At 34.7% G+C, this 21,639-nt stretch overlaps 4 protein-coding genes across 6 annotated transcripts in view; 2 read left to right on the plus strand and 2 right to left on the minus strand.

Annotated features, from left to right (window-relative positions):
• Nucleotides 1-3,335: 3,335 nt before the first annotated feature.
• On the minus strand, nucleotides 3,336-5,585 carry LOC111456579 (GSH-induced LITAF domain protein). Of its 2 annotated transcripts, XR_002712794.1 has the most exons (4): nucleotides 5,229-5,585; nucleotides 3,896-4,022; nucleotides 3,621-3,770; nucleotides 3,336-3,565 (listed from the first exon to the last, which is right to left on the minus strand). XR_002712794.1 is itself a non-coding variant. In XM_023098507.1 (3 exons), exons 1-3 carry the CDS (start codon nucleotides 5,420-5,422, stop codon nucleotides 3,687-3,689), a joined length of 405 nt encoding a protein of 134 aa, XP_022954275.1. In that variant the 5' UTR covers nucleotides 5,423-5,585; the 3' UTR covers nucleotides 3,573-3,686. The 2 variants fall into 2 exon arrangements, 1 of the variants encoding a protein (XP_022954275.1); XM_023098507.1 differs by lacking the exon at nucleotides 3,336-3,565 and having other exon boundaries at nucleotides 3,573-3,770.
• A 1,253-nt stretch (nucleotides 5,586-6,838) lies between these two features.
• Nucleotides 6,839-8,629, plus strand: LOC111455780. Its single transcript, XM_023097388.1, has 2 exons — nucleotides 6,839-7,161; nucleotides 7,749-8,629. The coding sequence occupies exons 1-2, from the start codon at nucleotides 6,919-6,921 to the stop codon at nucleotides 8,094-8,096; spliced, it is 591 nt and encodes a 196-aa protein (XP_022953156.1). The 5' UTR covers nucleotides 6,839-6,918; the 3' UTR covers nucleotides 8,097-8,629.
• Nucleotides 8,630-11,061: 2,432 nt separating this feature from the next.
• On the minus strand, nucleotides 11,062-13,937 carry LOC111455800 (protein TIFY 9-like). Of its 2 annotated transcripts, none has more exons than XM_023097414.1 (6): nucleotides 13,729-13,937; nucleotides 13,495-13,636; nucleotides 13,309-13,396; nucleotides 13,053-13,161; nucleotides 12,851-12,911; nucleotides 11,062-11,517 (listed from the first exon to the last, which is right to left on the minus strand). In XM_023097414.1, exons 1-6 carry the CDS (start codon nucleotides 13,829-13,831, stop codon nucleotides 11,469-11,471), a joined length of 552 nt encoding a protein of 183 aa, XP_022953182.1. In that variant the 5' UTR covers nucleotides 13,832-13,937; the 3' UTR covers nucleotides 11,062-11,468. The 2 variants fall into 2 exon arrangements, with proteins under 2 accessions (XP_022953182.1, XP_022953183.1); XM_023097415.1 differs by having other exon boundaries at nucleotides 12,851-12,908; nucleotides 13,729-13,934.
• Nucleotides 13,938-19,888: 5,951 nt separating this feature from the next.
• Nucleotides 19,889-21,639, plus strand: part of LOC111455912 (protein LAX PANICLE 2-like) — a 5,650-nt gene continuing 3,899 nt past the window's right edge. Inside the window, exons 1-3 of the mRNA XM_023097561.1 lie at nucleotides 19,889-20,736; nucleotides 20,824-20,871; nucleotides 21,000-21,072. Coding sequence (XP_022953329.1) covers nucleotides 20,063-20,736; nucleotides 20,824-20,871; nucleotides 21,000-21,072 — 795 coding nt within the window. The 5' untranslated portion in view covers nucleotides 19,889-20,062. The remainder of the gene's footprint in view (nucleotides 20,737-20,823; nucleotides 20,872-20,999; nucleotides 21,073-21,639) is intronic.

Genomic DNA, 21,639 nt, shown 5'->3' on the forward strand with positions numbered 1-21,639 from the left:
AAAAAAAAAAAAAAAAAAGGAAAAGAAAAAGAAGAAGAAGAAGAAGAAAAAGAAGAGCGAGTGGTAGGAAGAATCGCATACTCAAAAGGTGTAGAAACCACTGACATTTGTTTATTATTATTATTATTATTATTTTGTGGTCTTTTTCGTCAATAATTATTAAAGAAGAGAAAAAAAAAAACATAAAATAGGAATAAAAGTTTGACTCCTAAAAGTATGCTTTTCTACGTTATCTTTTGATTGAGATTTGGTTCACCTAAAAGCACCACTGCCCATTGCATTCCTTAGTTTTATATAACCAATGGAATTTTCGAATAATGCCTGTCCCAACCCTATTTTATTATTCCTTTTTTTTATTTCATTTTATTATTCTCTTTATAACTTTTAATTTTTTTTTTTTTTTTTTTGTATAATACCTTTGTTCCACAACCATTAACATTTCTTTAGTCACACTAAGATCGTCCACATTTTCCTTCTTTTGATCCGTTCAGCATGTGGTTGTGTTTTTAGCCATTCAAGTGGATACATTGAGATCATGAGCGCTGTCTTGATTATTGGCAATGAAGATTACATAAAACTTGTCGTGATGATTAATGTCATTGACTAGAATAAACGAGGTAGACATGAATCAATATTAGTATTGTATTTGATTGGAAGTGTTGGAGAGTGAAGGAAGTATGAAAATGGTGGGGATTAGATGGGGAGATGGGGTGAAGAGGGAGGCCCACTTAGGTTAGAGGAGAGTGATAGCACATTGCAGGCATGTGAGAGACTCTTCTTTTGATGCCCAATCACCAACATAAATGGGTCCATTCACATCTCTTACTTTTTGACTTTCTATCTTTACCAAACAAACCCTAAACTAATTATTTAAATGTGGATTAAAAATGTTAGAAGGATTATATTGTTGGTACGTAGGGTTAGTCTTAGTCTTAAGAAGCTAGAAGTAAATAACATGGTCATGATGTAGGAGAATCCTAAAGCCATCGAATGTCGAATCTTGAATGATTATATTTTTTGTTCTTAAACTCTGTTTATTTGTGGGTGTAATTAACTTGATTATTGGAAAGGGGATAACCATGGTCCAACCATTTGAAAATGACCTTAGTTGGGTAGGATATTAATGATGATAAACATGTCCTTAAAAGAAGTGATTTGACTAAGTCTCCTCAACCAAAAATATATATATATATATATGGTCTTCCCTCCATTTTTCTTTCCAATTCTTCATAAAAAGGTGCAACAAAAACAAATAATGATGCAGAAAGTTGTCCATTTTCCTCCCCTCGAGTGTTTAGTCCCACAAACACCAAGCTCCTTGTTTTTTTTTTTTTTGGAGTTTGAACAAGAACGCTATACATCGCAAGTTACATACTTTCACCGTTATCTCATATAAATATAACATTTTTATTTTGAGGTCACTATACAATCTTTACGAGTCCTAATCTACCTCGGACATGAATCAAATAGAAAATCTTTGTTTCATAGAAAGATGAGAATTGGGAAAGCTTTTATCATCGTCAAACTCAGTCCTACACTCGAGTTTGACCCAATTATCGATAAGAGTAAAAATATTCTTAAAGTGATGAAAATGGAGGAGGTAGTTGATGTGGATGATAAAAGTGAATTTTCTTCTTATCTATCCATTTCTTTATCTAAAAGTGTGAGTATCATTTCAAATACATATGTGATATTGACTCTGTTTTCCACTTACAAAATCAATCTCAGCAAAAATCTAAATTGACTAAGAAAGTTCATCTTCCTTTACACATCAAAGCTGCTGCCCAAATAATTAAGAACAATGAAGATTCATTGATATCAAAGCCTGAAATGACATATTCTATTCTATTCTACCACTTTATAAGGTGTTTAACCACAGAGAAAACGAAAGTACATATGAATGTATAGACATTATTATTATTTTCACAATATCCATGAAGAGTTTTCCAACAGAAATCCCTTATTCTCTTCATCTTCCTTCTCAAGTTTAACTTCGAGCTTGTGGGTCTTGTATTATTGTAGGCACTCTTCTGCAACTCGTTGACTTTGGCAATCTTCCTTCTCAACTTTAACTTTTCTAGTCAAAAAGTTAGTGAGAAGCAAACTCAGAGAAGCTGAAGATTGCCAAAGTCAACGAGTTGCAGAAGAGTTGAAGGGATGATCACCATTAGAGAAAGAGAGTTCAAAAATGGGTACTAAATTATTTCTCTTAGAGCGAAGAAGGAAGGAGAAAGATGCACCCAAGTATTACTCTTGCATACACAAGTTTACTTTTTAAATTATACCGAAAAAGTTCATTTTTCATACTAACTAGAATACACGTGTTTGTTCGTCTTTCGTTGTCCTTAATAAACTAAGCATTCTTTATTTAGCTAAACACACAATGTTGTGTACATTGTATGTTGAAGAAAATGAGGACAAAGAATGAAGTGTCCTCTACGGTGACGCATAAAAAGATTCTCTGAGAATAGGTGTTGGGGAGGGGTTTGATCTATAGAAATAGCCAACACACATTTTGTAAGTCCAATTATACAGAATATATTCCGGGACAGAAACCTCGGTGAGTGTAGAGTGCAGTATATTGTTGTGGGTGGGGCTGCTCCTAATTTTTAACTTATAACCCAAACTCCAATGAAAACATACATACATACATACATACCTAATATCTCCTTTTGCTTCAAAAGGAATGGACTGCACTCTCGCATTCAACATACGAGGAGAGGCTTTAATTCTACCTGATTTATGAGGAAGGAAGGAAAGGTTCAACATGGGAATGGAGAGTCATGTACTGTAGCCAAGGATGACTTGCCTGCAGCCTGCAACTTCATGAAGGGATCTGTAAAAAGCTGCCCCCTGCAATGGCATACTCATGCAGGCAGTCTCTTTGGCTATCGAGACCGGCTCTTATTTCCCATGCCGAACTTTTGCTTCCAGATTGAAAACCTCTGCAATCGACTTCCATTGTCTTTCTCTACATCTGCATCTGGGCAAGACCCCCTTGAACTCAGGTATACCATCTTTTCCGAGATGTTTCTCATTGTTTACTTGCGTGATCCCAGATCGTCATCCCTCATCAGAATCCAAGTCCCCTCAAAACCAAGCAGGCAATAGCAAACCATCTATTATGCTCGACTTCATTTCGATATCGATAGCCAAATAAAGAAGAAAAAGAAAATCCCATCGTTGATTCATCCAGATGATGAGGTGCATGCTCAAAATGTAATTTGAGAGAGGTTAGAACAAATGGTGTCAGGAGATGCAGATAGTGAATGGCCACGGGAAATTAATTGAACAAACGCATACCATTTCAACTTATGAGGTGAATGATCAAGAGGTCTATGAAATGATTCCTCTAGACTAAGCTAGCGGTATTATATATAAACAACAATGCCAATGTAAGAACAAGTTATTTACAAGCGGTAAGTTATAAAAAAAACATGTACTTGATTCTATCACAGTTGTATCCAAACCTTGCCTATCCCTAATTGTAACAAGAACATCTCAAAAATAGCACAGGAGTAAAGCAAATAAAAAACATGTACTTGGTTCTATCAAATAGCACAAGCGTATAGAAAAAAAAAAAAAAAAAACATGTACTTGGTTCTATCAAATAGCACACGAGTATAGCAAATACTGACTGCAGACAATGCAAAATAGCCACACGATAAACTAGCAGCTCGTAAAAATCAGGCAGGCAATGCAAAGCTTGGCTGTGTCCAGTGTGGAGGATCCATCACAGCACACACATCCGATTTCTCAAAATCACCAACCTAAGGAAATATGATAGTATCATTAATTACTCCAATTATCCATAATAGAGCAAGGTCTCAAATAACCAATATGCAGATAAGAAGAAGCAACTGAAAGAATTAAAAATGACAGGAAATAGTCATACCTTTTCCTTGCAGCTGGGACAATAGTGATACTTATGCCAAAGGCAATCCATTGAAGGACAAAGAAAGCATACTCCCAACATAAATGGCATCATACAACCAACGACAGCAGCTAAACTTATCTTCGATCTGCAGAGATCATGAAAGCATCACAACCATATGAAGAGGCATAATTATTTGACTGTTAACATAAATATACGACATCCACCTCTCTCCCCTCCTATATCTACTATGTCCAGATAATTATACACAAAATTTTGCTGCCTAACCATGATAAATCATATTGGTGCTCTGCTACAGCAAGTCTTGAACATACGAGTACCAACATTTTTGTCAGTGTATATACAATCCCAACATTTGGTCTTATATTTGTTTAGGCTACTCTCATTAAAAACTGAAATTGTAACATGATAACCTATTTGATTTATGCTATTATTGTAATTTTCATTGTTGCCGTTGAAGAAAGAATGAACAGAGCATTAATTTTTAACGCACACCGAGAAATTAGATTGATTGATAAGTTCTGAATGGTAAAATTTCAAGTGTCCCCACTAACAATAATGCTATTTTAAAGAAGGGAGCATCTTATGTAAAAGTATGCAATTTGAATGTTTCTAAAAATGAAAATGATTTAAAGCCAAACAAAACTTTGTATGGGTGTAAACCATTTGCGAGCCCCTGAGTTTGTACCACCTTGCACCTGCGCTCTGACCGAGTGTTTATACAAATTTGAAAACAAAGTAACTGCCCTTGATCCAATTAGTTTTATGTAAGAAATCAAACACAAACAGCAATCCCTCAAAACGACCACAACCTGGTAAAACATAATTGGACAACAGTAAAGTTGGGCGTCAGACGATTTTGAAACCAATGTAAACGAAGAAGTGTACTTAAACACCCAAGCAACAACTATTTCAAAGACATTCCGGGTATATAGGGTAAAAGTCACTCAAATCATTTCAGTTAATTGTTAGAGCATAGCAGCAACAACCAGACAGTTCCTGCCTTATGATGTAAGCAAAGTTTCACGACCCACGAAATTCAATAGCGACAAGTGATTCTAATCCTAAAGAAGAAAATTAGGTGAAAGACAAAAATGGGGAAGGCCCATTGATCAATCAAATACAAGTTCCAATAAACGAAGTAAAAAATTTCAATGCCCAAAACCGTTCCTGAATTAACGATTCAAGTAAAACAAACAATGGGATAATCATCGGTTAAAACAGAAAAAGACAACTACCGGACTAATTAGACACAGAATTTCGAATAGATCAAAGAAAGGAGACAAAAAAAAAAAACCTAGACGCAGAGATAGAGAGAAGGTAGAAAAGGAACCTGATGGAGGTGAGACCGGAATTTCCACAATAAACACAGCAGTAAGGAGCAGGAGTGTCGCGGTACATGGTTTGGTGGATAGGAACTCCCTGGGGATGGCCAAAGATGGCGTTCGGAGGGATCTGTCCAGCCTGATAAGCGTTATTGCCAACATAGAATGGAATTCCGACGACCGGCTCATCGTTCTTCGACATTTTCCCTAAGCTTTTTCTCTGTGCTGCTGGGCCGGCGATTCTGGAAGTTGTTGGAACGGAAGTCAATGAAATTGTTGAAGGAGAACAAACGAGAAACGGTAGAATTACGATGGAAGCAAAAGGGTCGAAATTTCTCGTCAAAATATTCTTAAAAATAAAAAATAATAAAATAATAAAGGAAGAAGAAATGAATTATTAGCTGTCATTAGTTTAGGTTGGGCCCACACGTAAGCCCACCGTAAAGTGTTTTTTAATGGAAATTCAATCGACTAATTACTTTGAATTTATTTCGGAAAATTGTAGCAAAATACAATATTTCCCCCTTCCATAGCATTAAACAATCCTTTTTAGTTTTTTATATTTATGCACTACTTTATTGTTGTAATTAAATTTCAATATATTTTTTAGAGCAGCCGATTGGTGAAGGTGGACCAACTAGTCGAGTCTATTTTAAGTATCACTTTATTTTCTAATAAACCATTAGTTTGTAATCCAACTAAAAACGGAGTCACTCTGGAATCAATGAGAGGGTGGAACCTCATGATTTAAGTCTGGAAATCAACACTCAAATAAATTACTCATCTACGGAGAATGAATTACCTCGGTCTCATAAATATTATATTTGGTCAGTCAAGATTAAAATTGATAAGGAGAGATAGAAGGTGATAGGAATGATTTGAATGGAATGTAATTAATTCATGAATGATACAGTTTTGAAATGCAGGCTTTAGAATCCATAGGGATGTGCTTAAGGGTATTATGGAGAGTTGGGGAATTTATGTTATTGCTTTTGTATTGAAATGGTGGGATTGGAAGAGAGAGAAGAAAGGAGGGTTTGGATGGGGTGGGGGCTGGGCGGATGGCAGAAGCCCACAGGGAATATTTGTGCAGAAACAGGGAGAAGCTCGTGGTGTCAGAAACACTTTGGTACGTAACTTTTCAGAAACATCAAATTTTATTTTATTTTAACCTAATTAATAAAGATTCCCCTTCCTGCTCAAATTCCTCTTTTGCCCTTCCTCTTTTCTTCTTTTCTTTTTTTAATGCTAAATAAATAAATATAAATATTTGAATTTAAACTCCAGCCTTGGTTTGGTTTGGGTAAGGAGCGGATCACCCGCCCCAAAATCCAAAACAAAACAAATTGAACTCTCCCTTTGAGCCGCGCGTGAGGCTGCTCCAATTTCTTCTCTTCACTCACACCTGCCACCATTTCTGTTTCTACAGTTCCGAATATATGGGTCCCACCTGAGATATTCTCAACAACTCCCACGCGCGCCTTCCCCCCGTTTCTTTCTTTTCTCTTACTAAATAAATAAATAAACAATAATTTCATCTTTTTATCATCCCACGACGATAATACACTTTTCCGTATTCTCATTCTTCCTTGCATCTCATCTCTTCTTCTTTTTCTTCTTCTTTTTCTTCTTCTTTCTCCTCATCTCTTCTTCTTTTTCTTCTTCCTCCTCCTCCTCCTCCTCCTCCTCCTCCTCCAGATGAAATCTCCCGATATGGCGGCGGTTACTGATTCCCTCGAGCAGTCTTTCCGTACCTTCTCCCTCAACCACCGTCTGCTCTCAGCTGCCCCCTCAGCCGGTGTTCGTAGGTCGTCGTCTTCTTCTTCTTCCGCCGACGAACGTCATCTTCCTCTTAATCAACATCATCGCTTCGACACAACCTTGGAGCTCAACTCTCACATCTCTCTCCCTCCTTTCTGGGAACAATGCCTCGATTTGAAGGTCAGGATCACCACTACCGCCTTTCGTTTTCTGTGTTCTGCGTCTTAATTTTCATTGATTCAACTCTCACTTCTCTCGCTTTGTTTCTCTTTGTCTTTTTCTCTCTTGTTCCAGCTTCTGATTCTTTCGTTTTTTTTTTTTTTCCCTCTTCTTAGCCTGCCTTCATTTATTGCGAAAGGGCGCATATGGCAGATCTTTGGAAATTCTGTTGTCTTGTACTTTTGTTTAATTTTCTGATGATTGTGTGTTCGAGAGGGAGCTTTCGTTTCGATCTTTAATTAATGCGTTTCTGAATCCATAAATTTGTCTTTATGATTAATGCCTTGCTTTCTAAATTCTCTCTCCCTCCCATACGGACTCCATCCGCCCTTCCCAGGATTCGGATTCCAAACCCTAGAATTAATTAATTTCATACTTCCTTTTATCGTCCGCCATTTTCAGTTTTCTTTTCGTACGACCTCAGAAAAAGCTTTCTGGATTTCGGATTCCCTTGCCTTTCTTTCGTTCTTTCTTTTGTTTCTTCTGTTTCATTTTCTCCTCGGGAACACTAAATTAACTTTTCCATTCTATTCCGTTTGACTCACTAGACTGGGGAAGTCTACTATAGAAATTGCCGGACCGGAATGAGAGTAACGGAAGATCCGAGGACAGCGGAAGCACACAGCCGAGATTTATACTCGGAAGATGACGACGAGAACGATGCGGATGAGAGCTCGTCGGACGACGGCAGCGAGGAGTCGTGTTCTTCGTCGTCGTACGGTGCTAGTAGGCAGCAATACCCGCCGGGAAAGGAGGAGGACGTGCTAGTGGTTGCCGGATGCAAGAGATGCTTCATGTACTTCATGGTGCCGAAACAGGTCGAAGATTGCCCCAAATGCAGCAGCAGTCGTCTTGTTCATTTCGATCGCTCCGAGGACAGTAATGGCTTCCCATAAAAGAACGAACCACAATTTTTTAAAAAACAAACTGTGTTTGGGTTAATTCTGACATAATCATTGATTCTTTCTCTTTGGATTAATTTGGTGAGCAAAGGCAAATGGGGTTTAATTTCGTAGCTCGATGTATACGCCTCTCTCCCTCCCTTTGACGTTGTTTTATGAGTTTTAATTGTATGGATATATATTTTACAAAGCTTGAATTGAGAAGCTAAAGAAAAAGAAAAGGAATCTGGGGGGGCCGCCATGGATGTGTGAGTGGGAGATGCAGAAAATATGCAGGCATGAATGGGATGATGGTCAACGACTCAAACGAAGAAGAAGGAATAACATTTTGCTCGTGAAGACAGCGACTCATTGCTTTCATTATTCCACAACCCTCTCTGATTGAATCGTACGCAATTAATTTTAATTTTTATGTTGTTTTTTTTTTATATGAATAATAATGTAACGAAATAATTAGAATGGAAATGAAAATGAGACATCCCACACACAACATATGCACAAAGCATGTTAGGGTACGACTCTATTTATACCTGCTCTTCATCTTAAAAGGATAAAAATGTGAAACCCTTGCTCTTTTCTCATCCCTAACGGTGCATAGTAGCATAATCATATCGTCTTATATCATATCATAGATCATAAATAGGGCATCTTTTCTCATCCCTAACGGTGCATAGTAGCATAATCATATCGTCTTATATCATATCATAGATCATAAATAGGGCATCTTTTCTCATCCCTAACGGTGCATAGTAGCATAATCATATCGTCTTATATCATATCATAGATCATAAATAGGGCATCTTTTCTCATCCCTAACGGTGCATAGTAGCATAATCATATCGTCTTATATCATATCATAGATCATAAATAGGGCATCTTTTCTCATCCCTAACGGTGCATAGTAGCATAATCATATCGTCTTATATCATATCATAGATCATAAATAGGGCTTGCTATCATATCATAGATCATAGATAGAGTTAAGTGACTAAATCATCTATCATCCTCGTCATTTGTATCAAAATTAGCGTACATACATACTTCAATCATCCATCATCCTTTCAAAGGTCAGTTTTTGTCCATTCCGTCATAATTCATCCTAAAAAATAAATACTAGCGGAGTTTTTGAATTACTACTGACCTCTATGGAAGATTGATTATGGTCTGAACCGACCATTTCTTCTACCTTGCAAATTTTAGCACAGGCATCTGTTCTTTCCTGTTCTCATTCAGCAACTCTGGTGATTGTCTTCCACCATGAATTTTTTCAATTCCTTCTACGAATCAAAAGAAGGCAGTGTTAAGGTAATTAAATTGATTGGGACCATAATCGCCCAAAGTTGTTGGTTAATCAGAGGGAGAAAATAAGGGTTTAAAAACCCTAAAAACATACTGTTTTGAAGCAAACTTGAATCCCGCAAGTAAAGTGTAGATGTAATGGATTGGGTCTACAAAATAAACTTGAACTATGCGGTAAAAGCCCATAAAACTCCACATTTCTCCAAGAAGAAAAAAACATAATAATATTTGAATTGAAATGACCACTCATTTCTATTATATCCATGCCCCCAAAGAGATCTCACTACTCCCGCTATATCCAAACTAATACTCTTTCTTTGAATACTTTTGGCACTTCTATTAGAGAGGTTGTTTAAAGGGTTGGGATTGGCTTCCAATGAGATGAAGAATCTCCGTTCAAATAGAAAATGGAAATGGAATGGAGTACGAAGAGCTTTTCTTTCCCTTTTAATTGAATGGAGCTAAGAACAGGCATCATATTCTCCATCTCAAACTCCCACCCAATTTTTCGCCTACATATATATATGAAAAATAAAAATTTTACATTAAAAATGTTATTTGAAATGTTATCGATAGAGAAAACTAATACCCTTTCCGTAGGAAATCTCCTACAAAAATAAATGGACAATTTCATGGCTTAGTGGTGTATAGAATTGTATTGTAGCCAAATTCATTGATGATGACAATTCAAGAACTAACGACTATAATTCTTTAACACTACAATCAAGTTACAATCAAGTTTGACTTTTATTTATTTCCATTCTTAATTGGTGCCAACTTATATTCAAAGTCAATGCTTAACACTTCATTTTCGACCACGAGCTAACAAGCAAGATAATCATATTAGAGACTTTAAGGTTAAGGCATAATCTATGGCGGTCATAAATTGAAAGACTTTAAGATTAAGATAATTATATCGGAGACCATAAGTTTAAGTTTAAGACATAATAATCCTTTTCCAATCATTAATTATGATATGATTATCCCTTAATTGGATTGGATAGAATTTGGTATTCAACAGCTATGGCCATGGCGGTCCAATGTGCCAACATCTATGAACTAAAACCCAACAAAGTGGTTGGAAGAGAACAAACTATGGTAGTCTACCAAGGGATGGTGTGTGGTGGGAGGCAAAGAGGATGGTCAAAGAAAGGCTACATGAATGGATGGAGGAGATCAAATCAAACTTAAGTCAATGTGATTGTGGCCCTTGATTCGACCGATATTTTTTATTTTTCTTTTTTCGAGTTCAACAAATAGGATATGAGTATTTGAGCAAAAGTATATCTCAATTACTATTGAACTATGCTCAACTATGCTCATTTTGGTGTACTAACGTTTGGCTTGTCTTTGATAAGTCCGAAGGCAATATGGAAAGCATATTTCTTCAACATTCTCCATCTCCTCCCTTAATCCAATCCAATGCAATGTATAGCACCCTTCATTTTGTTCTTAATTATGTTTTGAATTAGGAGGAGGAGAAGGAGGAGAAGGAGATAATGACATGGTCAAAAAGGCACAAAACAACAAACCATCAAACATATATCTCTCTTCTAGACATCGCCACCATTTCTGATTTTTCCGAACCCACTTTTGGGGATAACAGTCTCAATAATAAATACACAATACACATCAGGTTTCAAATAACCACAGCTACCAATTGACTTCAAAAGTGTACCAAAATAAATAATATTCAAAGAACCGAAATTCCAGTACAACTTTCATTCCTTAAATCCCAACTTTCAAGCCATAAAGTTGGAATTCAACCGGCAAGAACAAATAAAAAGAAAAGTCAGGTAGCATATAAATAAATAAATAAATAATAAAGCAACAGGGAATGATCAATGGAAGTAGGAAGTCTACCCCAGTATCACAAGTTGCCATAACATTATGTGGCCTATGGCTATACAGAGGGAGTCCAAAAGGAAGGGCACGAAATTAAGATTATATCTACATATTTATATATAAATATATTGTCATAATCTTTTTAATACTTCTTAACTAAAAGCGAAAGAGAGATTATTTGTCTGTGTCAGAAAACGCGTAATGTTGATCTTCTCCATCTTTTCAGGTTAGGTGGGGCCAGGGGAAGGCATATGGTGAAGCCGTAGTCAACCTGTACACACAACACAATCAAATATATAAAAGCTTTCCTTAAAATACAATACACACCTAACCATTCCCTTTTCTTTCGTTGTTGTTTATTCCATCGAAAAAAGTAAAAGGTAAACAGAAACGCATAAAAGAAAAATGTGAATAAATGAGAAGCATCCAGGAAGTTTCATGGAATTGAATCCAATCCTAGTTTTTTTTTATGCCACAAGTCAAAAAGGGAAGCTTTCTTGCCTGACCCTCCTAAACTCCTCTACCGTCCTTCCACCCACTTCCCTACAAAATCTTTCAACTTGTGTAATACCCCTTTATTTATTCTCTAAAAAATTACTTTCTTCACAAAGTTTTTTATATGCTAACTGAATTTTCAAAATTCAAAACCATGATAAGTATATGCATTTCAAATAACAATAAATAATAATAAAAAAATAAAAATGAGCTTCTTACAAACAGACCCCTAACTTTTGCCACAATTTTTTCCAAGGGTACAATCCCAACCGTTCTCAATAATACATACACATTATTTCAGTATTATTATAATAAATAAATAATTACTATTTTCTATTTTTTTTAAAAAAAAAGGTTTTAAATTCAATATTAAATTTATTATCATTTTGGTCCTTTAGTTCTCTACTTTTAAATACTTAAAATTTAGTTATTGATCTATCAATAAATTTGAAATTCAATCTAATAGTTTGAAGTTAATTTCTATGAAACTTGATGAAATTTATAATAATTTTCATTTTTTTTTTTTAAAAGGCGAAAACTATTTTTGTTTTTGTTTTTTTTTTTTTATTTCTGACAGTGTCAAATCAATTAACAAACCAGAAGAACTATCTAGAGATTAAATGGGATATTTCAACAATAAAATGAGTTTGTCAGAAATAATAAATACAGTAATAAAATGAACCAGGGAAGGCCTTAAAGGCCTTAACCAATCAAGTTTTATACCATCATTCACTCAAAAAGATACCAAATGGAATTTCCCTATCTCAACTCTCTTCCAACTAAAAGTTCGCTTCTCTTCTCTCGTATTCTTTATAGGCGATACAATCAGAGAAATCAATATAAGAACAATAATCCTATTTTTTTAGAAAAACAATTTATAGTTATTACAAATCAACAGTATCCACCCATCGTTGTTTTCAATAAACCGGCCTAAGCTACCAAAGAATAAGACTACACACCGAGGGAAAAAAGCTTAGCAAGAATTTTGAAGTCAAGTACAAAAAGAACAAAGAACAGATAAATAAATAATTTGGAAAATAATAATAGCAGTGTGTGACGGATTTCTCTTAGTTATGCAAATTTAGTTTACAGGGAATAGGGATCATTACCTCTCCTTACGCTTCTCCAAGAATCTCTGAAGCGACTTCTTCCTTGCAATTGGAAGATCTGCTGAAAAAAAGCAACTAATTAGCATGTATTTTAGACAAAATATGAAAATAGTAAAAGGAAATGCTGATAAATATAAATATCTTCATCAAAAAAAATATATATATATATCGGTTCAGTACAAGTCGGTGGATGTTTAATCACCTCCGTCAAGAGATGCAAGCAACTGTTGCTGGCGGTCGGTGGATGGGATTGCAACCGTAGGATTCGCTTCAGCTTTTCCTTCCGCAACGAGTTTCAGAATGCTCTCGGCCTAAACGAATTTTTTCACGCCACAAAGAAAGAAAGCGATTGATTAATTAATCGGGAAGCAACAAAAACAAAATCAGTTACAGAAAAAGAAAAAAAAACTGATGTAAAAGTCGTGTACGTAAGACGATGATCCAGAGGTGGAACGAACCTTATCACGAGGAACGTCAAAAACGGCGACGGTTCCGTTGTAGAAGATAGTCATCGGAGATGTATGTTGAAGAGATTCAGAAGTCGGCCTGAGAAACAGAAAGGGGAGCGAAAACGATGAATTCGGAGGAAATTTGAAACGGAACCGCGAAGACGATGAGGTAGGTAGGATTTTGTGTAATATTACCTGAAGAGAGGGTTATAGAGAGGCAAAGGCGAGAGAAGGTTGTGGTTGGCGTCCTTGGGAGTGGGAGGCAGAGCAATGGAGGCAGATCCAATGACAGATTTGAGAAGCTCGGGGTTGATCTTGGAAATGGCGCTGTGAATGCCTGGGAAGAGAGAAAAAGAGAATTAGGCAAATGAAAAGGAACAGTAAGAAATAATATTAGAGATTGGGGAGAAGGGGAAGAGGAGGAAGGACCTCGAAAGCTTCTCTTGCGGTGAAGAAGGTTGTGGAACTGAGACCTGGAGGAGGCCTTCTTCTCGAGGCCGAAGAAATCAAGCTCGACAGTAGCCCTAGCCATGGCGGGAGAACGAAGGAGGAGGAAGAAGAAGAGGGAATTGGAGGAAAATAGCGTTACAGAGAGTTACAGAGAGGGAGAGTCGGAATATTGAAGGACTAAATAAATAAGAGAAAGTTGAAAGTAAATAGTAAATGAAAGGCACGAGCTACATGGGATGACCGCTTTAATGCGACACGTCTTCCACGAGGCCTTTAACTTCTATTAAATAAAAGATCTAATTTAATAAAAATATATTTAAATTTTATATCTCATCTCAAAAATATCATTAAATATCTTTAAATTTAAATTTTTTAAGTTCAAAAAAAAAAAAAAAAAAAAAAAAAGAAGCTCGTCTTAATTCAAAAATACCTTTTTAGCTCTTTTTTAAATATCTAAATTTTCAAAATTTCATTAATACGTTTTAACATTCTTAAAAAAAAATAAAACACCCACACGGACAGAAAAATAAAAATAATATTAAAAATTTTAGAGATATTTTATGAGCTTTTTAACAGAATTAAAAAAAATTACTATAGAATTTATTTGAGTAAAAAAAAGAAGAAGAAAAACAGGGGATTTTATTGATGTTTGGTGTAAAATAGTATGGATAAATAAGGAGACATCGTCAAAGGCGGAGTAATTGGTTTGAATTTGATTTGTTTGAATAAGAAAAAGAAATGTTAGGAACATTAATTTATAATACAGTTAAGGAAAAGTGAAATAAATATGAATTTTAAAATAACAAAATAAGTAGTTGCTATTTGAACCACTCTTTGTCGTGTGATATGATAACAATGACCCAAAAACTCTTTTAAGAAATTTTGTAAAATTCTAAATTAAAAAAAATGTGATAGATTTGTTTTCGTTAGTTAAATGATATTCTCCCAACTCCCCCGCCTTCACTTACCTATAATGTTATTTATGGTTTAAATATATTTTTAGTTGAAGAATTTATTATAATATAAAAATTGAAGTTTTTTTTTTTTAGAGATTAACCCTTTTATTATTATTATTGAAATATTATTAGATTTAGTAGATTGTTTTACATTTTTAATAAAAATTATTTAAAATAATTTAATTGATTTAATTAAAATGAATAATACATGGGTGGATTAAAATAATGAAGAGAGGACTCATTCAAATGGTAAATTAAAAATTTGATACCATTATTTTACTAACATGAAAAAATGGTGGACCTATTTGAAAATTTGACTAAGTTTGGAAGAACAGTATATTTTTATTAATTTGACCAAAAAAAATTTTATTTAAAAGGAAAATAAATTGTAGTTGGGTGACCTTACTATCTTTGTATTTATTTTTTATTTTTAGTGCAAAAAAGTAAAAGAAAAAAAGAAATAGTTGAAAATTGGACCAATTTGTGAGGACCAGGAAAAATAAATTGTTGAAGTTCCATTTAGATCCACGACTTTCCCGTTGGAGCCATGATTCACGAGATAATTGTTAAGCCAGTTTTTTTAATAATAATAAAAACGGATAGGGTTTTGGTTTGGTGTGGTGGAGTGTTGTTGCGCTGCGTGTTGTCGTGTCGGCAAAGACACGAGGATTTGGTGATTTCCATAATTGGACGAATATTGGGCCTCAAATTTGGGCCCATTTGGACATTTGTGGCCTTTTTCTCCCAGGTGACTTGGCGATTAAGGAACACGTGACTCAATTGTCCTTTATCCAATCACATTCCTCCACGCATGCCATTCCTATATCCACGATGGTTGCTGACAGCGCACGTTCAAATCGGGTCACTGGCCAGCCAATCACGGATCCCTCCATGGGCCCCACCCGTGGTTTTTCTGGAAACTCGGGACTTGTTTAGGTTATAATCAATTTAAAATTATGAACGCTAATACTTTTTTATTGGAATGTTTTATTAATTGTTTAATAGCCTATGCATGTGTGTATTATTTCACATATTTAAACTATCTTAAGCTTTTAGGTACAAAAACATATATATATATTATTTTATTTTGCTTAAACTTAGACAATTTACACAGTAATCTTTAATTAGACAATATCGTTACATATCTCATCTACATACATAGTATTTAATTTTCATCTATCTTATTTACACTTTTAATAGGCCTTCAATATGATAAAAGTACAGTTGGGAGATGTTTAATATTAAAAAAACAAAGGAACAAAGTGATGTTCTTCCACGTAGACGCCGAGATGGATTTGGACATAGATCCTCGTTTCGCTGCACTGAAACGGGCCGAAGGCCCATTTGAGGTTACATGGGCCTGTTAATGGGCTTGCTTATTTGCTCGCGCTTATTTCACAACACTTCCCAACAAATGCGAACTTCATATGATTTTTTTCCTTTTATTTTTTTTAATCATTAGAAAAATATATATAGATACAAAACAAAGTTTAAAAAAAATCCACGTTTCAGTTGAAAAATCAATTATCTAATATTATATAATCACTATGACTATTTTTATCATATAATTAAATTTATGAATTAATATTTTTACAACAGAATCCTAGTACAAAAAATAAATTAATACACTATTTGTGAAATATCTTTTATTTTTTCTTCTCATGGTTGACCAATGACGATGGACTTTGATGCTAATTACGATATATTTTTATTTCAAGGTTAATTTCAATGATTAAATATAAATTGATTGATTATAAGTATACTGATCTTTGTTTAATCTAGACAAAGGATGTAGAAATATGATTTTATTTCAAGGTTAAAATTGTGATATTAAATTAAAACATTTAGAAGAAATAAAGTATTGAATATTGAGTTGTATAATTAAAATAAAAAGAAACTGAATAATGACAAAAAAGACTTTGCAATAAAATAATAATTTGGTAAAAACGCAGCGGCTTTGCGTTGCGTTGTTGGAATTATTAAACCAGCTTAATCATTACAAATGTATAATTCATTATTTTTAATTCAAATATTTAAAAATAAAAAGAAAAGAAAAGAGTAAATAAAAAAGAAGTACGTGTTGGGCCCACCGAGGGTGGCCCCCCCATGAAGTCCGGCTTTGCACGCGCAGTCAGGTTCCGGTGGGACCCACATCCCGCGCACGTCCATGCAAACACCTCCCCTCTCTGGGTCCCACTTTCCACGCACGTCCATGCTGTCTTTCTACCCTTTCCCCTATCAATTTTTTATTTTCTTTTATATTACACTTTTTAATTTCATTTCATCCTACAAGAACCAAAAATAAAATAAATAATTTAATTCTGACCTTTCTTTTATAATTTGTATAATAATAATAATAATAATAATAAAAACACGACAGCAGCTCGAAATCCCAGAAAATTCTACTGAAATTTTTCATATTACTTAGAACTGGTTCATTCAACAAGCAATGTAATGTAGTAATTGGAAGAGTACGTACATACTTCATACTAATTAGATGACTCACAAAACTTGCATTAACTCGAGCGTCGAAGTGTGCGTCTGGAGCTCAATACCACAATGAGGATGCATAATCCTATCTATTTTGGAGGGCGAATTTGATGATTAAAATGATGGTAGTTTGGTGATTATATGATTTCAACACTCATCAACGAGTAGCAAGCATTTATAGCTTTTGTTAATACCCTTTTTCTCGGTGGTTTCGATGCATAAATGATTCAAACTCCACAATCTCATCACATACTGTTAAATTCCGTAATAATTAATTGTTTTTTACATTTTTTATAATAATAATAATAAATAAATAAATAAAAGATGAATGGCTTATATTGGAAGGCAACAAAGCAATTTTGATGAGAAAGTCGGAACCCTTTTGCCTTTTTAATCATTTCTCCCACAGCCCACTAGAGAGGAGAAGGGATCAAAACCTTTCAACGTTATATATATTTTTATATATATATATTCAGACTTGAATGAAAGTAAAAAGGCAAAAGGAAGAACAAAAACAAAAACTGAATCTTAGCTTTGCCTCTAAGACTTGTCTCCATCACAAGATTGTGTGTTTTTTTGTTGGTGGGGCTTACCACTCATATTCACTGCTCATCTCTCGTTTTCTCATTTACTTCCTCATTTCCAATAATTTAGATTTAATTATTCAACTAATTAAGACATATATTTTCGTTCTAAATATTTAAACCAAAAAAACGAGTCCTATGGAGTCCCATGTTTGTGCAGCTCCACCACATGCATGCACTGACATGCACACTCATTATATCCACGCACACATTTATTCATTTCATGCACACACCCAACTCCCCACTTAATATTATTATTTAATCTTTATTTACTTTTTGACTATTGTTTTTTTAATTCTTTCATACACAATTAGGCTATTATTTTCACCCTTCATTCTTGAATTATTCCTTCATCATTGTAATTTTTAACCTTTTTCTTTCCTTTCTTAATCTCTAAATTTTTTAACATTTTCATCTATACTTCTCAATATGGATAAGAATCACATGAGATCATCTACAACTAAAGAAGAATTTGTCTAAACCGCTTCCATATTTCTCTAATTCAAACTTTCACGAACGATAACTCCTAGGATTCTTTTTTTTTTTGAATGATAAAGATAAAAAGAAAAACAAAAAAACCCTAGAATGTTGAGTTAGTTGAATAAATAGGAGGAGGGGAGAGTGTGTGTGGTGTGGAATAAGTATGGTGATGATAGTGATGATGGCATGATGATGAGATTAAAGGCCAATATGAGAAATGTTGATTTTGTTTTTGTTTTCCTTTTTGGTGGGGTTGAAAAATTATAATTATTAATATATGGTATGAAGTGGGGAAAGGTGGTAGGGATTAGCCTACATTTCTTTAATGGGAACATTCCCACCTTTCCATCTCATTTTATCTCACTATACACTTTTTAACACTTCATCAACTACTTTTAACCCGGTGTCTGCATTTTCAGGCCTTATATATTTTTAAATTACTGCTAAATTTTATTAAAAATGTAAATATATGAGATAAAACCCTAACATATATTAATTTTAAAATGAGTAAATTTTCTGCAATCATATATTAATTTAATTTTTTTTTTTTACAAAAACTTCTAATTATATATAGAATTAAAAGTAGAGTGGAGCGGCACATGGTTAATTTGGTTACGTACCCATAACTATTTAATTTAATCAATTAATATTTAATTTGTTAAAAAAATTTAAAAAAAGAAAAGAGAAAAAAACAGGACAGCCTCCATGGCTGATGCTTCCCATCCCATGTGTCGTTTTGTATGTTTCGACTCTCGGATCGAGGACGAACACCATCATTATCATTCTCTCTCTCTTCTGTTTTTTTGTTTTTCTTTAATTTATTTTAATAATTACCTATTTATTATTATTATTATTATTATTAGTTTTCTTTACTTGGGTTGTTCCATTTTATATTAATATTATTATTCTCCCACTGGATTCCTTTTCCTTTCACTTTTCGTAATCTCCATAAAAAAACTGCTTCTCTCCCAACTCCATGACTTAGGGTTTTTTTACTTTCCAAAATAAAACTGTAATTACCTGACTATTGTGTATAAAATATATATATATTTAAAATTTGTTATTACGGAGAAACATAACACTTTGTTTTTACTCGATAGCTAAGTTTATGATTCGTGATTGAAGAAATAATCTTTTCATAATTGTTATTTAAGTTCGAACAAAATAGAGATCAGGAAGGATGAGATTAATGAATGCGTGATTGAAAAATAATAATATGGGAGAGTAAAGTTAAAGGTGTAACAGGTGGGATTCCTTTTTCCCCAATTCCCCAAACTAAAATGTGAGCTAAATGAAAAGGACCCTTTTTGTGATATTGTAAAATCACATCCTTTTTCATTTTTCTCATGTTCTCCTCCCATACATATTCTTAAACGTTTTTCGGTTGAAAATGGTTGGAGTTTCACGTTCGATATACAAGCAAGACACATTATCTCATTCGTATAATGTTCTTTCGAAGAAACTAAAACTAAAATCACTAGAGTTTATGTCGGAGAGTTCACGAATTAATTAAATTTTATTCATTTATATTTTATTTATTGTATATTATTGTGAAAAATAAAAAAAAAATAAAAATGGATTTGAATTATATAGGTCAGCTTATTGGTGTGTGTGTTTGTTCCTCTCTGTGTCGACCCACAAACTTCCAAACAAAGAGAATTAATGGGAAGTGAGATTTGCAGCATCCATTCTCCTCCTTCTCGTCTCTTCTGCACTTTCCCAATATTCTCTGCTTTTCTCTCATATTTATATACATAAAATTCCCTCCCTCATGCCTCCTTCTTCCTCCCACCTCCGCCTCACATGAACCAAATGGTTCCTCTACCACCGCCTCCTCCGCCGCCGCCTCCTCCGCCCTTCCCTTTTCCTCTCATGAATCATTTTCAACCTTTCCATAACAATTCTAACAATAATTCTCTCGATCATCATCATCACCACCATCATCTCTTCCCTCTTCAACACCATCCCACAACAACTAACCAAACCCCTTCCGCTTCCAAAGATCGACCTCTTCACGACACCCCCGACGAGGGATGGCTTCGCCTTAGCATCGGAGCTGCCACTCCCGATGTTGTCGTCCACCGTCATCGTCCCCAACCGCCAGGCTTCCGCTTTGGATTGACCGAGCTCGATTTATTGTCCCCCGCCGGCCTCGGTTCAAAAGGACACGAGTCGTCCAGTGTTGGGGATTCTTCTCCCGGGATGGTTTTGGCTCAGCCGCCACCCGAGCTTAATTGGACATTTAGACCTATCTCCTCTCATAACCCTTCATCCTCCAATTGTTCTTCCTCTTCTCTTCCATACGGACCTTACTTTTCCACGCCCTTTCAACTCCACCCCGGACTTGACTTAGTTGCTGCTGCCACCACCGCCGCTGCCGCCGGACCCAGCTCCGACAACAACATCAGGGTTATCGACCCTCCACGCCGCCCTCATTCCGGGATTTGGTTTTCTCTTCAAGCTTCGGAATCAAATCAGTAAGAAAACTCAATCTAATTACACCCCATATCTTAATTCTTTGTGCAATTGGTATAATATTTTGTTGTTTAATCTTTGCAATACAGAGGGAAACAACCGGCGTTGCCTCAGAGATCCAGCTACTTACGAATCAAGTATTGATTTTTTTTTCATCTTCATTACTAAAAATTGGATCTTTGTTAAGTAATTAGCACGTGGGTTTTATTTAGAAGTGATTATTTTGAAATTTTGGGTGTAATAATTAAATTTGATCTTTGTGAAGGGATGGAAGGATGACAGTTCGATTACTAATCAAGTACTTGGTGAAAAAGCTGAGGCTGGATAACGAATCAGAGGTATTTATGAACAACATAATTTCTTCATTTTTTTTTTTTTTTTTGATTTCTTACCCAGAAATCAAACTTGTAGAACATGAAAGAAACAGGCCAACTAAAAGTACACACAAAAGGGTTATATTTTACATTAAATTAAAAGCTAGAAAAACACAACAAAAACAGAAATTTAGGATTAGTTTAAGAAACATATGGGTTTGATTGAGATGAAAAGCTTTTGTCTTGTCGAAATCTAGGGAATTGGGGTTTTGTTGTTTCTAACAACTGGGGCTCAAGCTTTCATGTCTGGTTCGTTACGGATGCTTGTTTGTTTGTTTGTTTTTTTTTTTTTTTTGGGGTGGTAACAAAAAAGAAAGCATAAAACATACACTAACCAACAACCGCTCCCTTTCCCAAAACCTAGAAAAAATGAAAAACATTACACTTCATAAACCTAAAACTTAGAAGAAGGGTTGCTATTTTCCCATTTTCAGAACCAAACCAAAAACTCTTCCTCAACACCATATAGCGAACAACCTAAGCAACGACAACCTTAAAATAATCGAAAAAAAAAAAAAAAAAAAAAAAAAA

Source organism: Cucurbita moschata, unplaced genomic scaffold, assembly GCF_002738365.1.
Source record: "Cucurbita moschata cultivar Rifu unplaced genomic scaffold, Cmos_1.0 Cmo_Scf00018, whole genome shotgun sequence".
NCBI classification, from domain to species: Eukaryota; Viridiplantae; Streptophyta; class Magnoliopsida; order Cucurbitales; family Cucurbitaceae; genus Cucurbita; species Cucurbita moschata.

What these genes read in the sequence shown, in the direction of transcription:
- LOC111456579 (XM_023098507.1), bottom strand. Translation starts at nt 5,422, where the DNA reads ATGTCGAAGAACGATGAGCCGGTCGTCGGAATTCCATTCTATGTTGGC. An exon ending in TCCGGTCTCACCTCCATCAG is followed by an intron (nt 4,023 to 5,228) that starts GTTCCTTTTCTA and finishes TGATCTCTGCAG; the next exon opens with ATCGAAGATAAGTTTAGCTG. An exon ending in GTCCCAGCTGCAAGGAAAAG is followed by an intron (nt 3,771 to 3,895) that starts GTATGACTATTT and finishes ATATTTCCTTAG; the next exon opens with GTTGGTGATTTTGAGAAATC.
- LOC111455780 (XM_023097388.1), top strand. Translation starts at nt 6,919, where the DNA reads ATGAAATCTCCCGATATGGCGGCGGTTACTGATTCCCTCGAGCAGTCT. An exon ending in AACAATGCCTCGATTTGAAG is followed by an intron (nt 7,162 to 7,748) that starts GTCAGGATCACC and finishes TTGACTCACTAG; the next exon opens with ACTGGGGAAGTCTACTATAG.
- LOC111455800 (XM_023097414.1), bottom strand. Translation starts at nt 13,831, where the DNA reads ATGGCTAGGGCTACTGTCGAGCTTGATTTCTTCGGCCTCGAGAAGAAG. An exon ending in CTCTATAACCCTCTCTTCAG is followed by an intron (nt 13,397 to 13,494) that starts GTAATATTACAC and finishes TCTGTTTCTCAG; the next exon opens with GCCGACTTCTGAATCTCTTC. An exon ending in TTGGAGAAGCGTAAGGAGAG is followed by an intron (nt 11,518 to 12,850) that starts GTAATGATCCCT and finishes TTGTGTGTACAG; the next exon opens with GTTGACTACGGCTTCACCAT.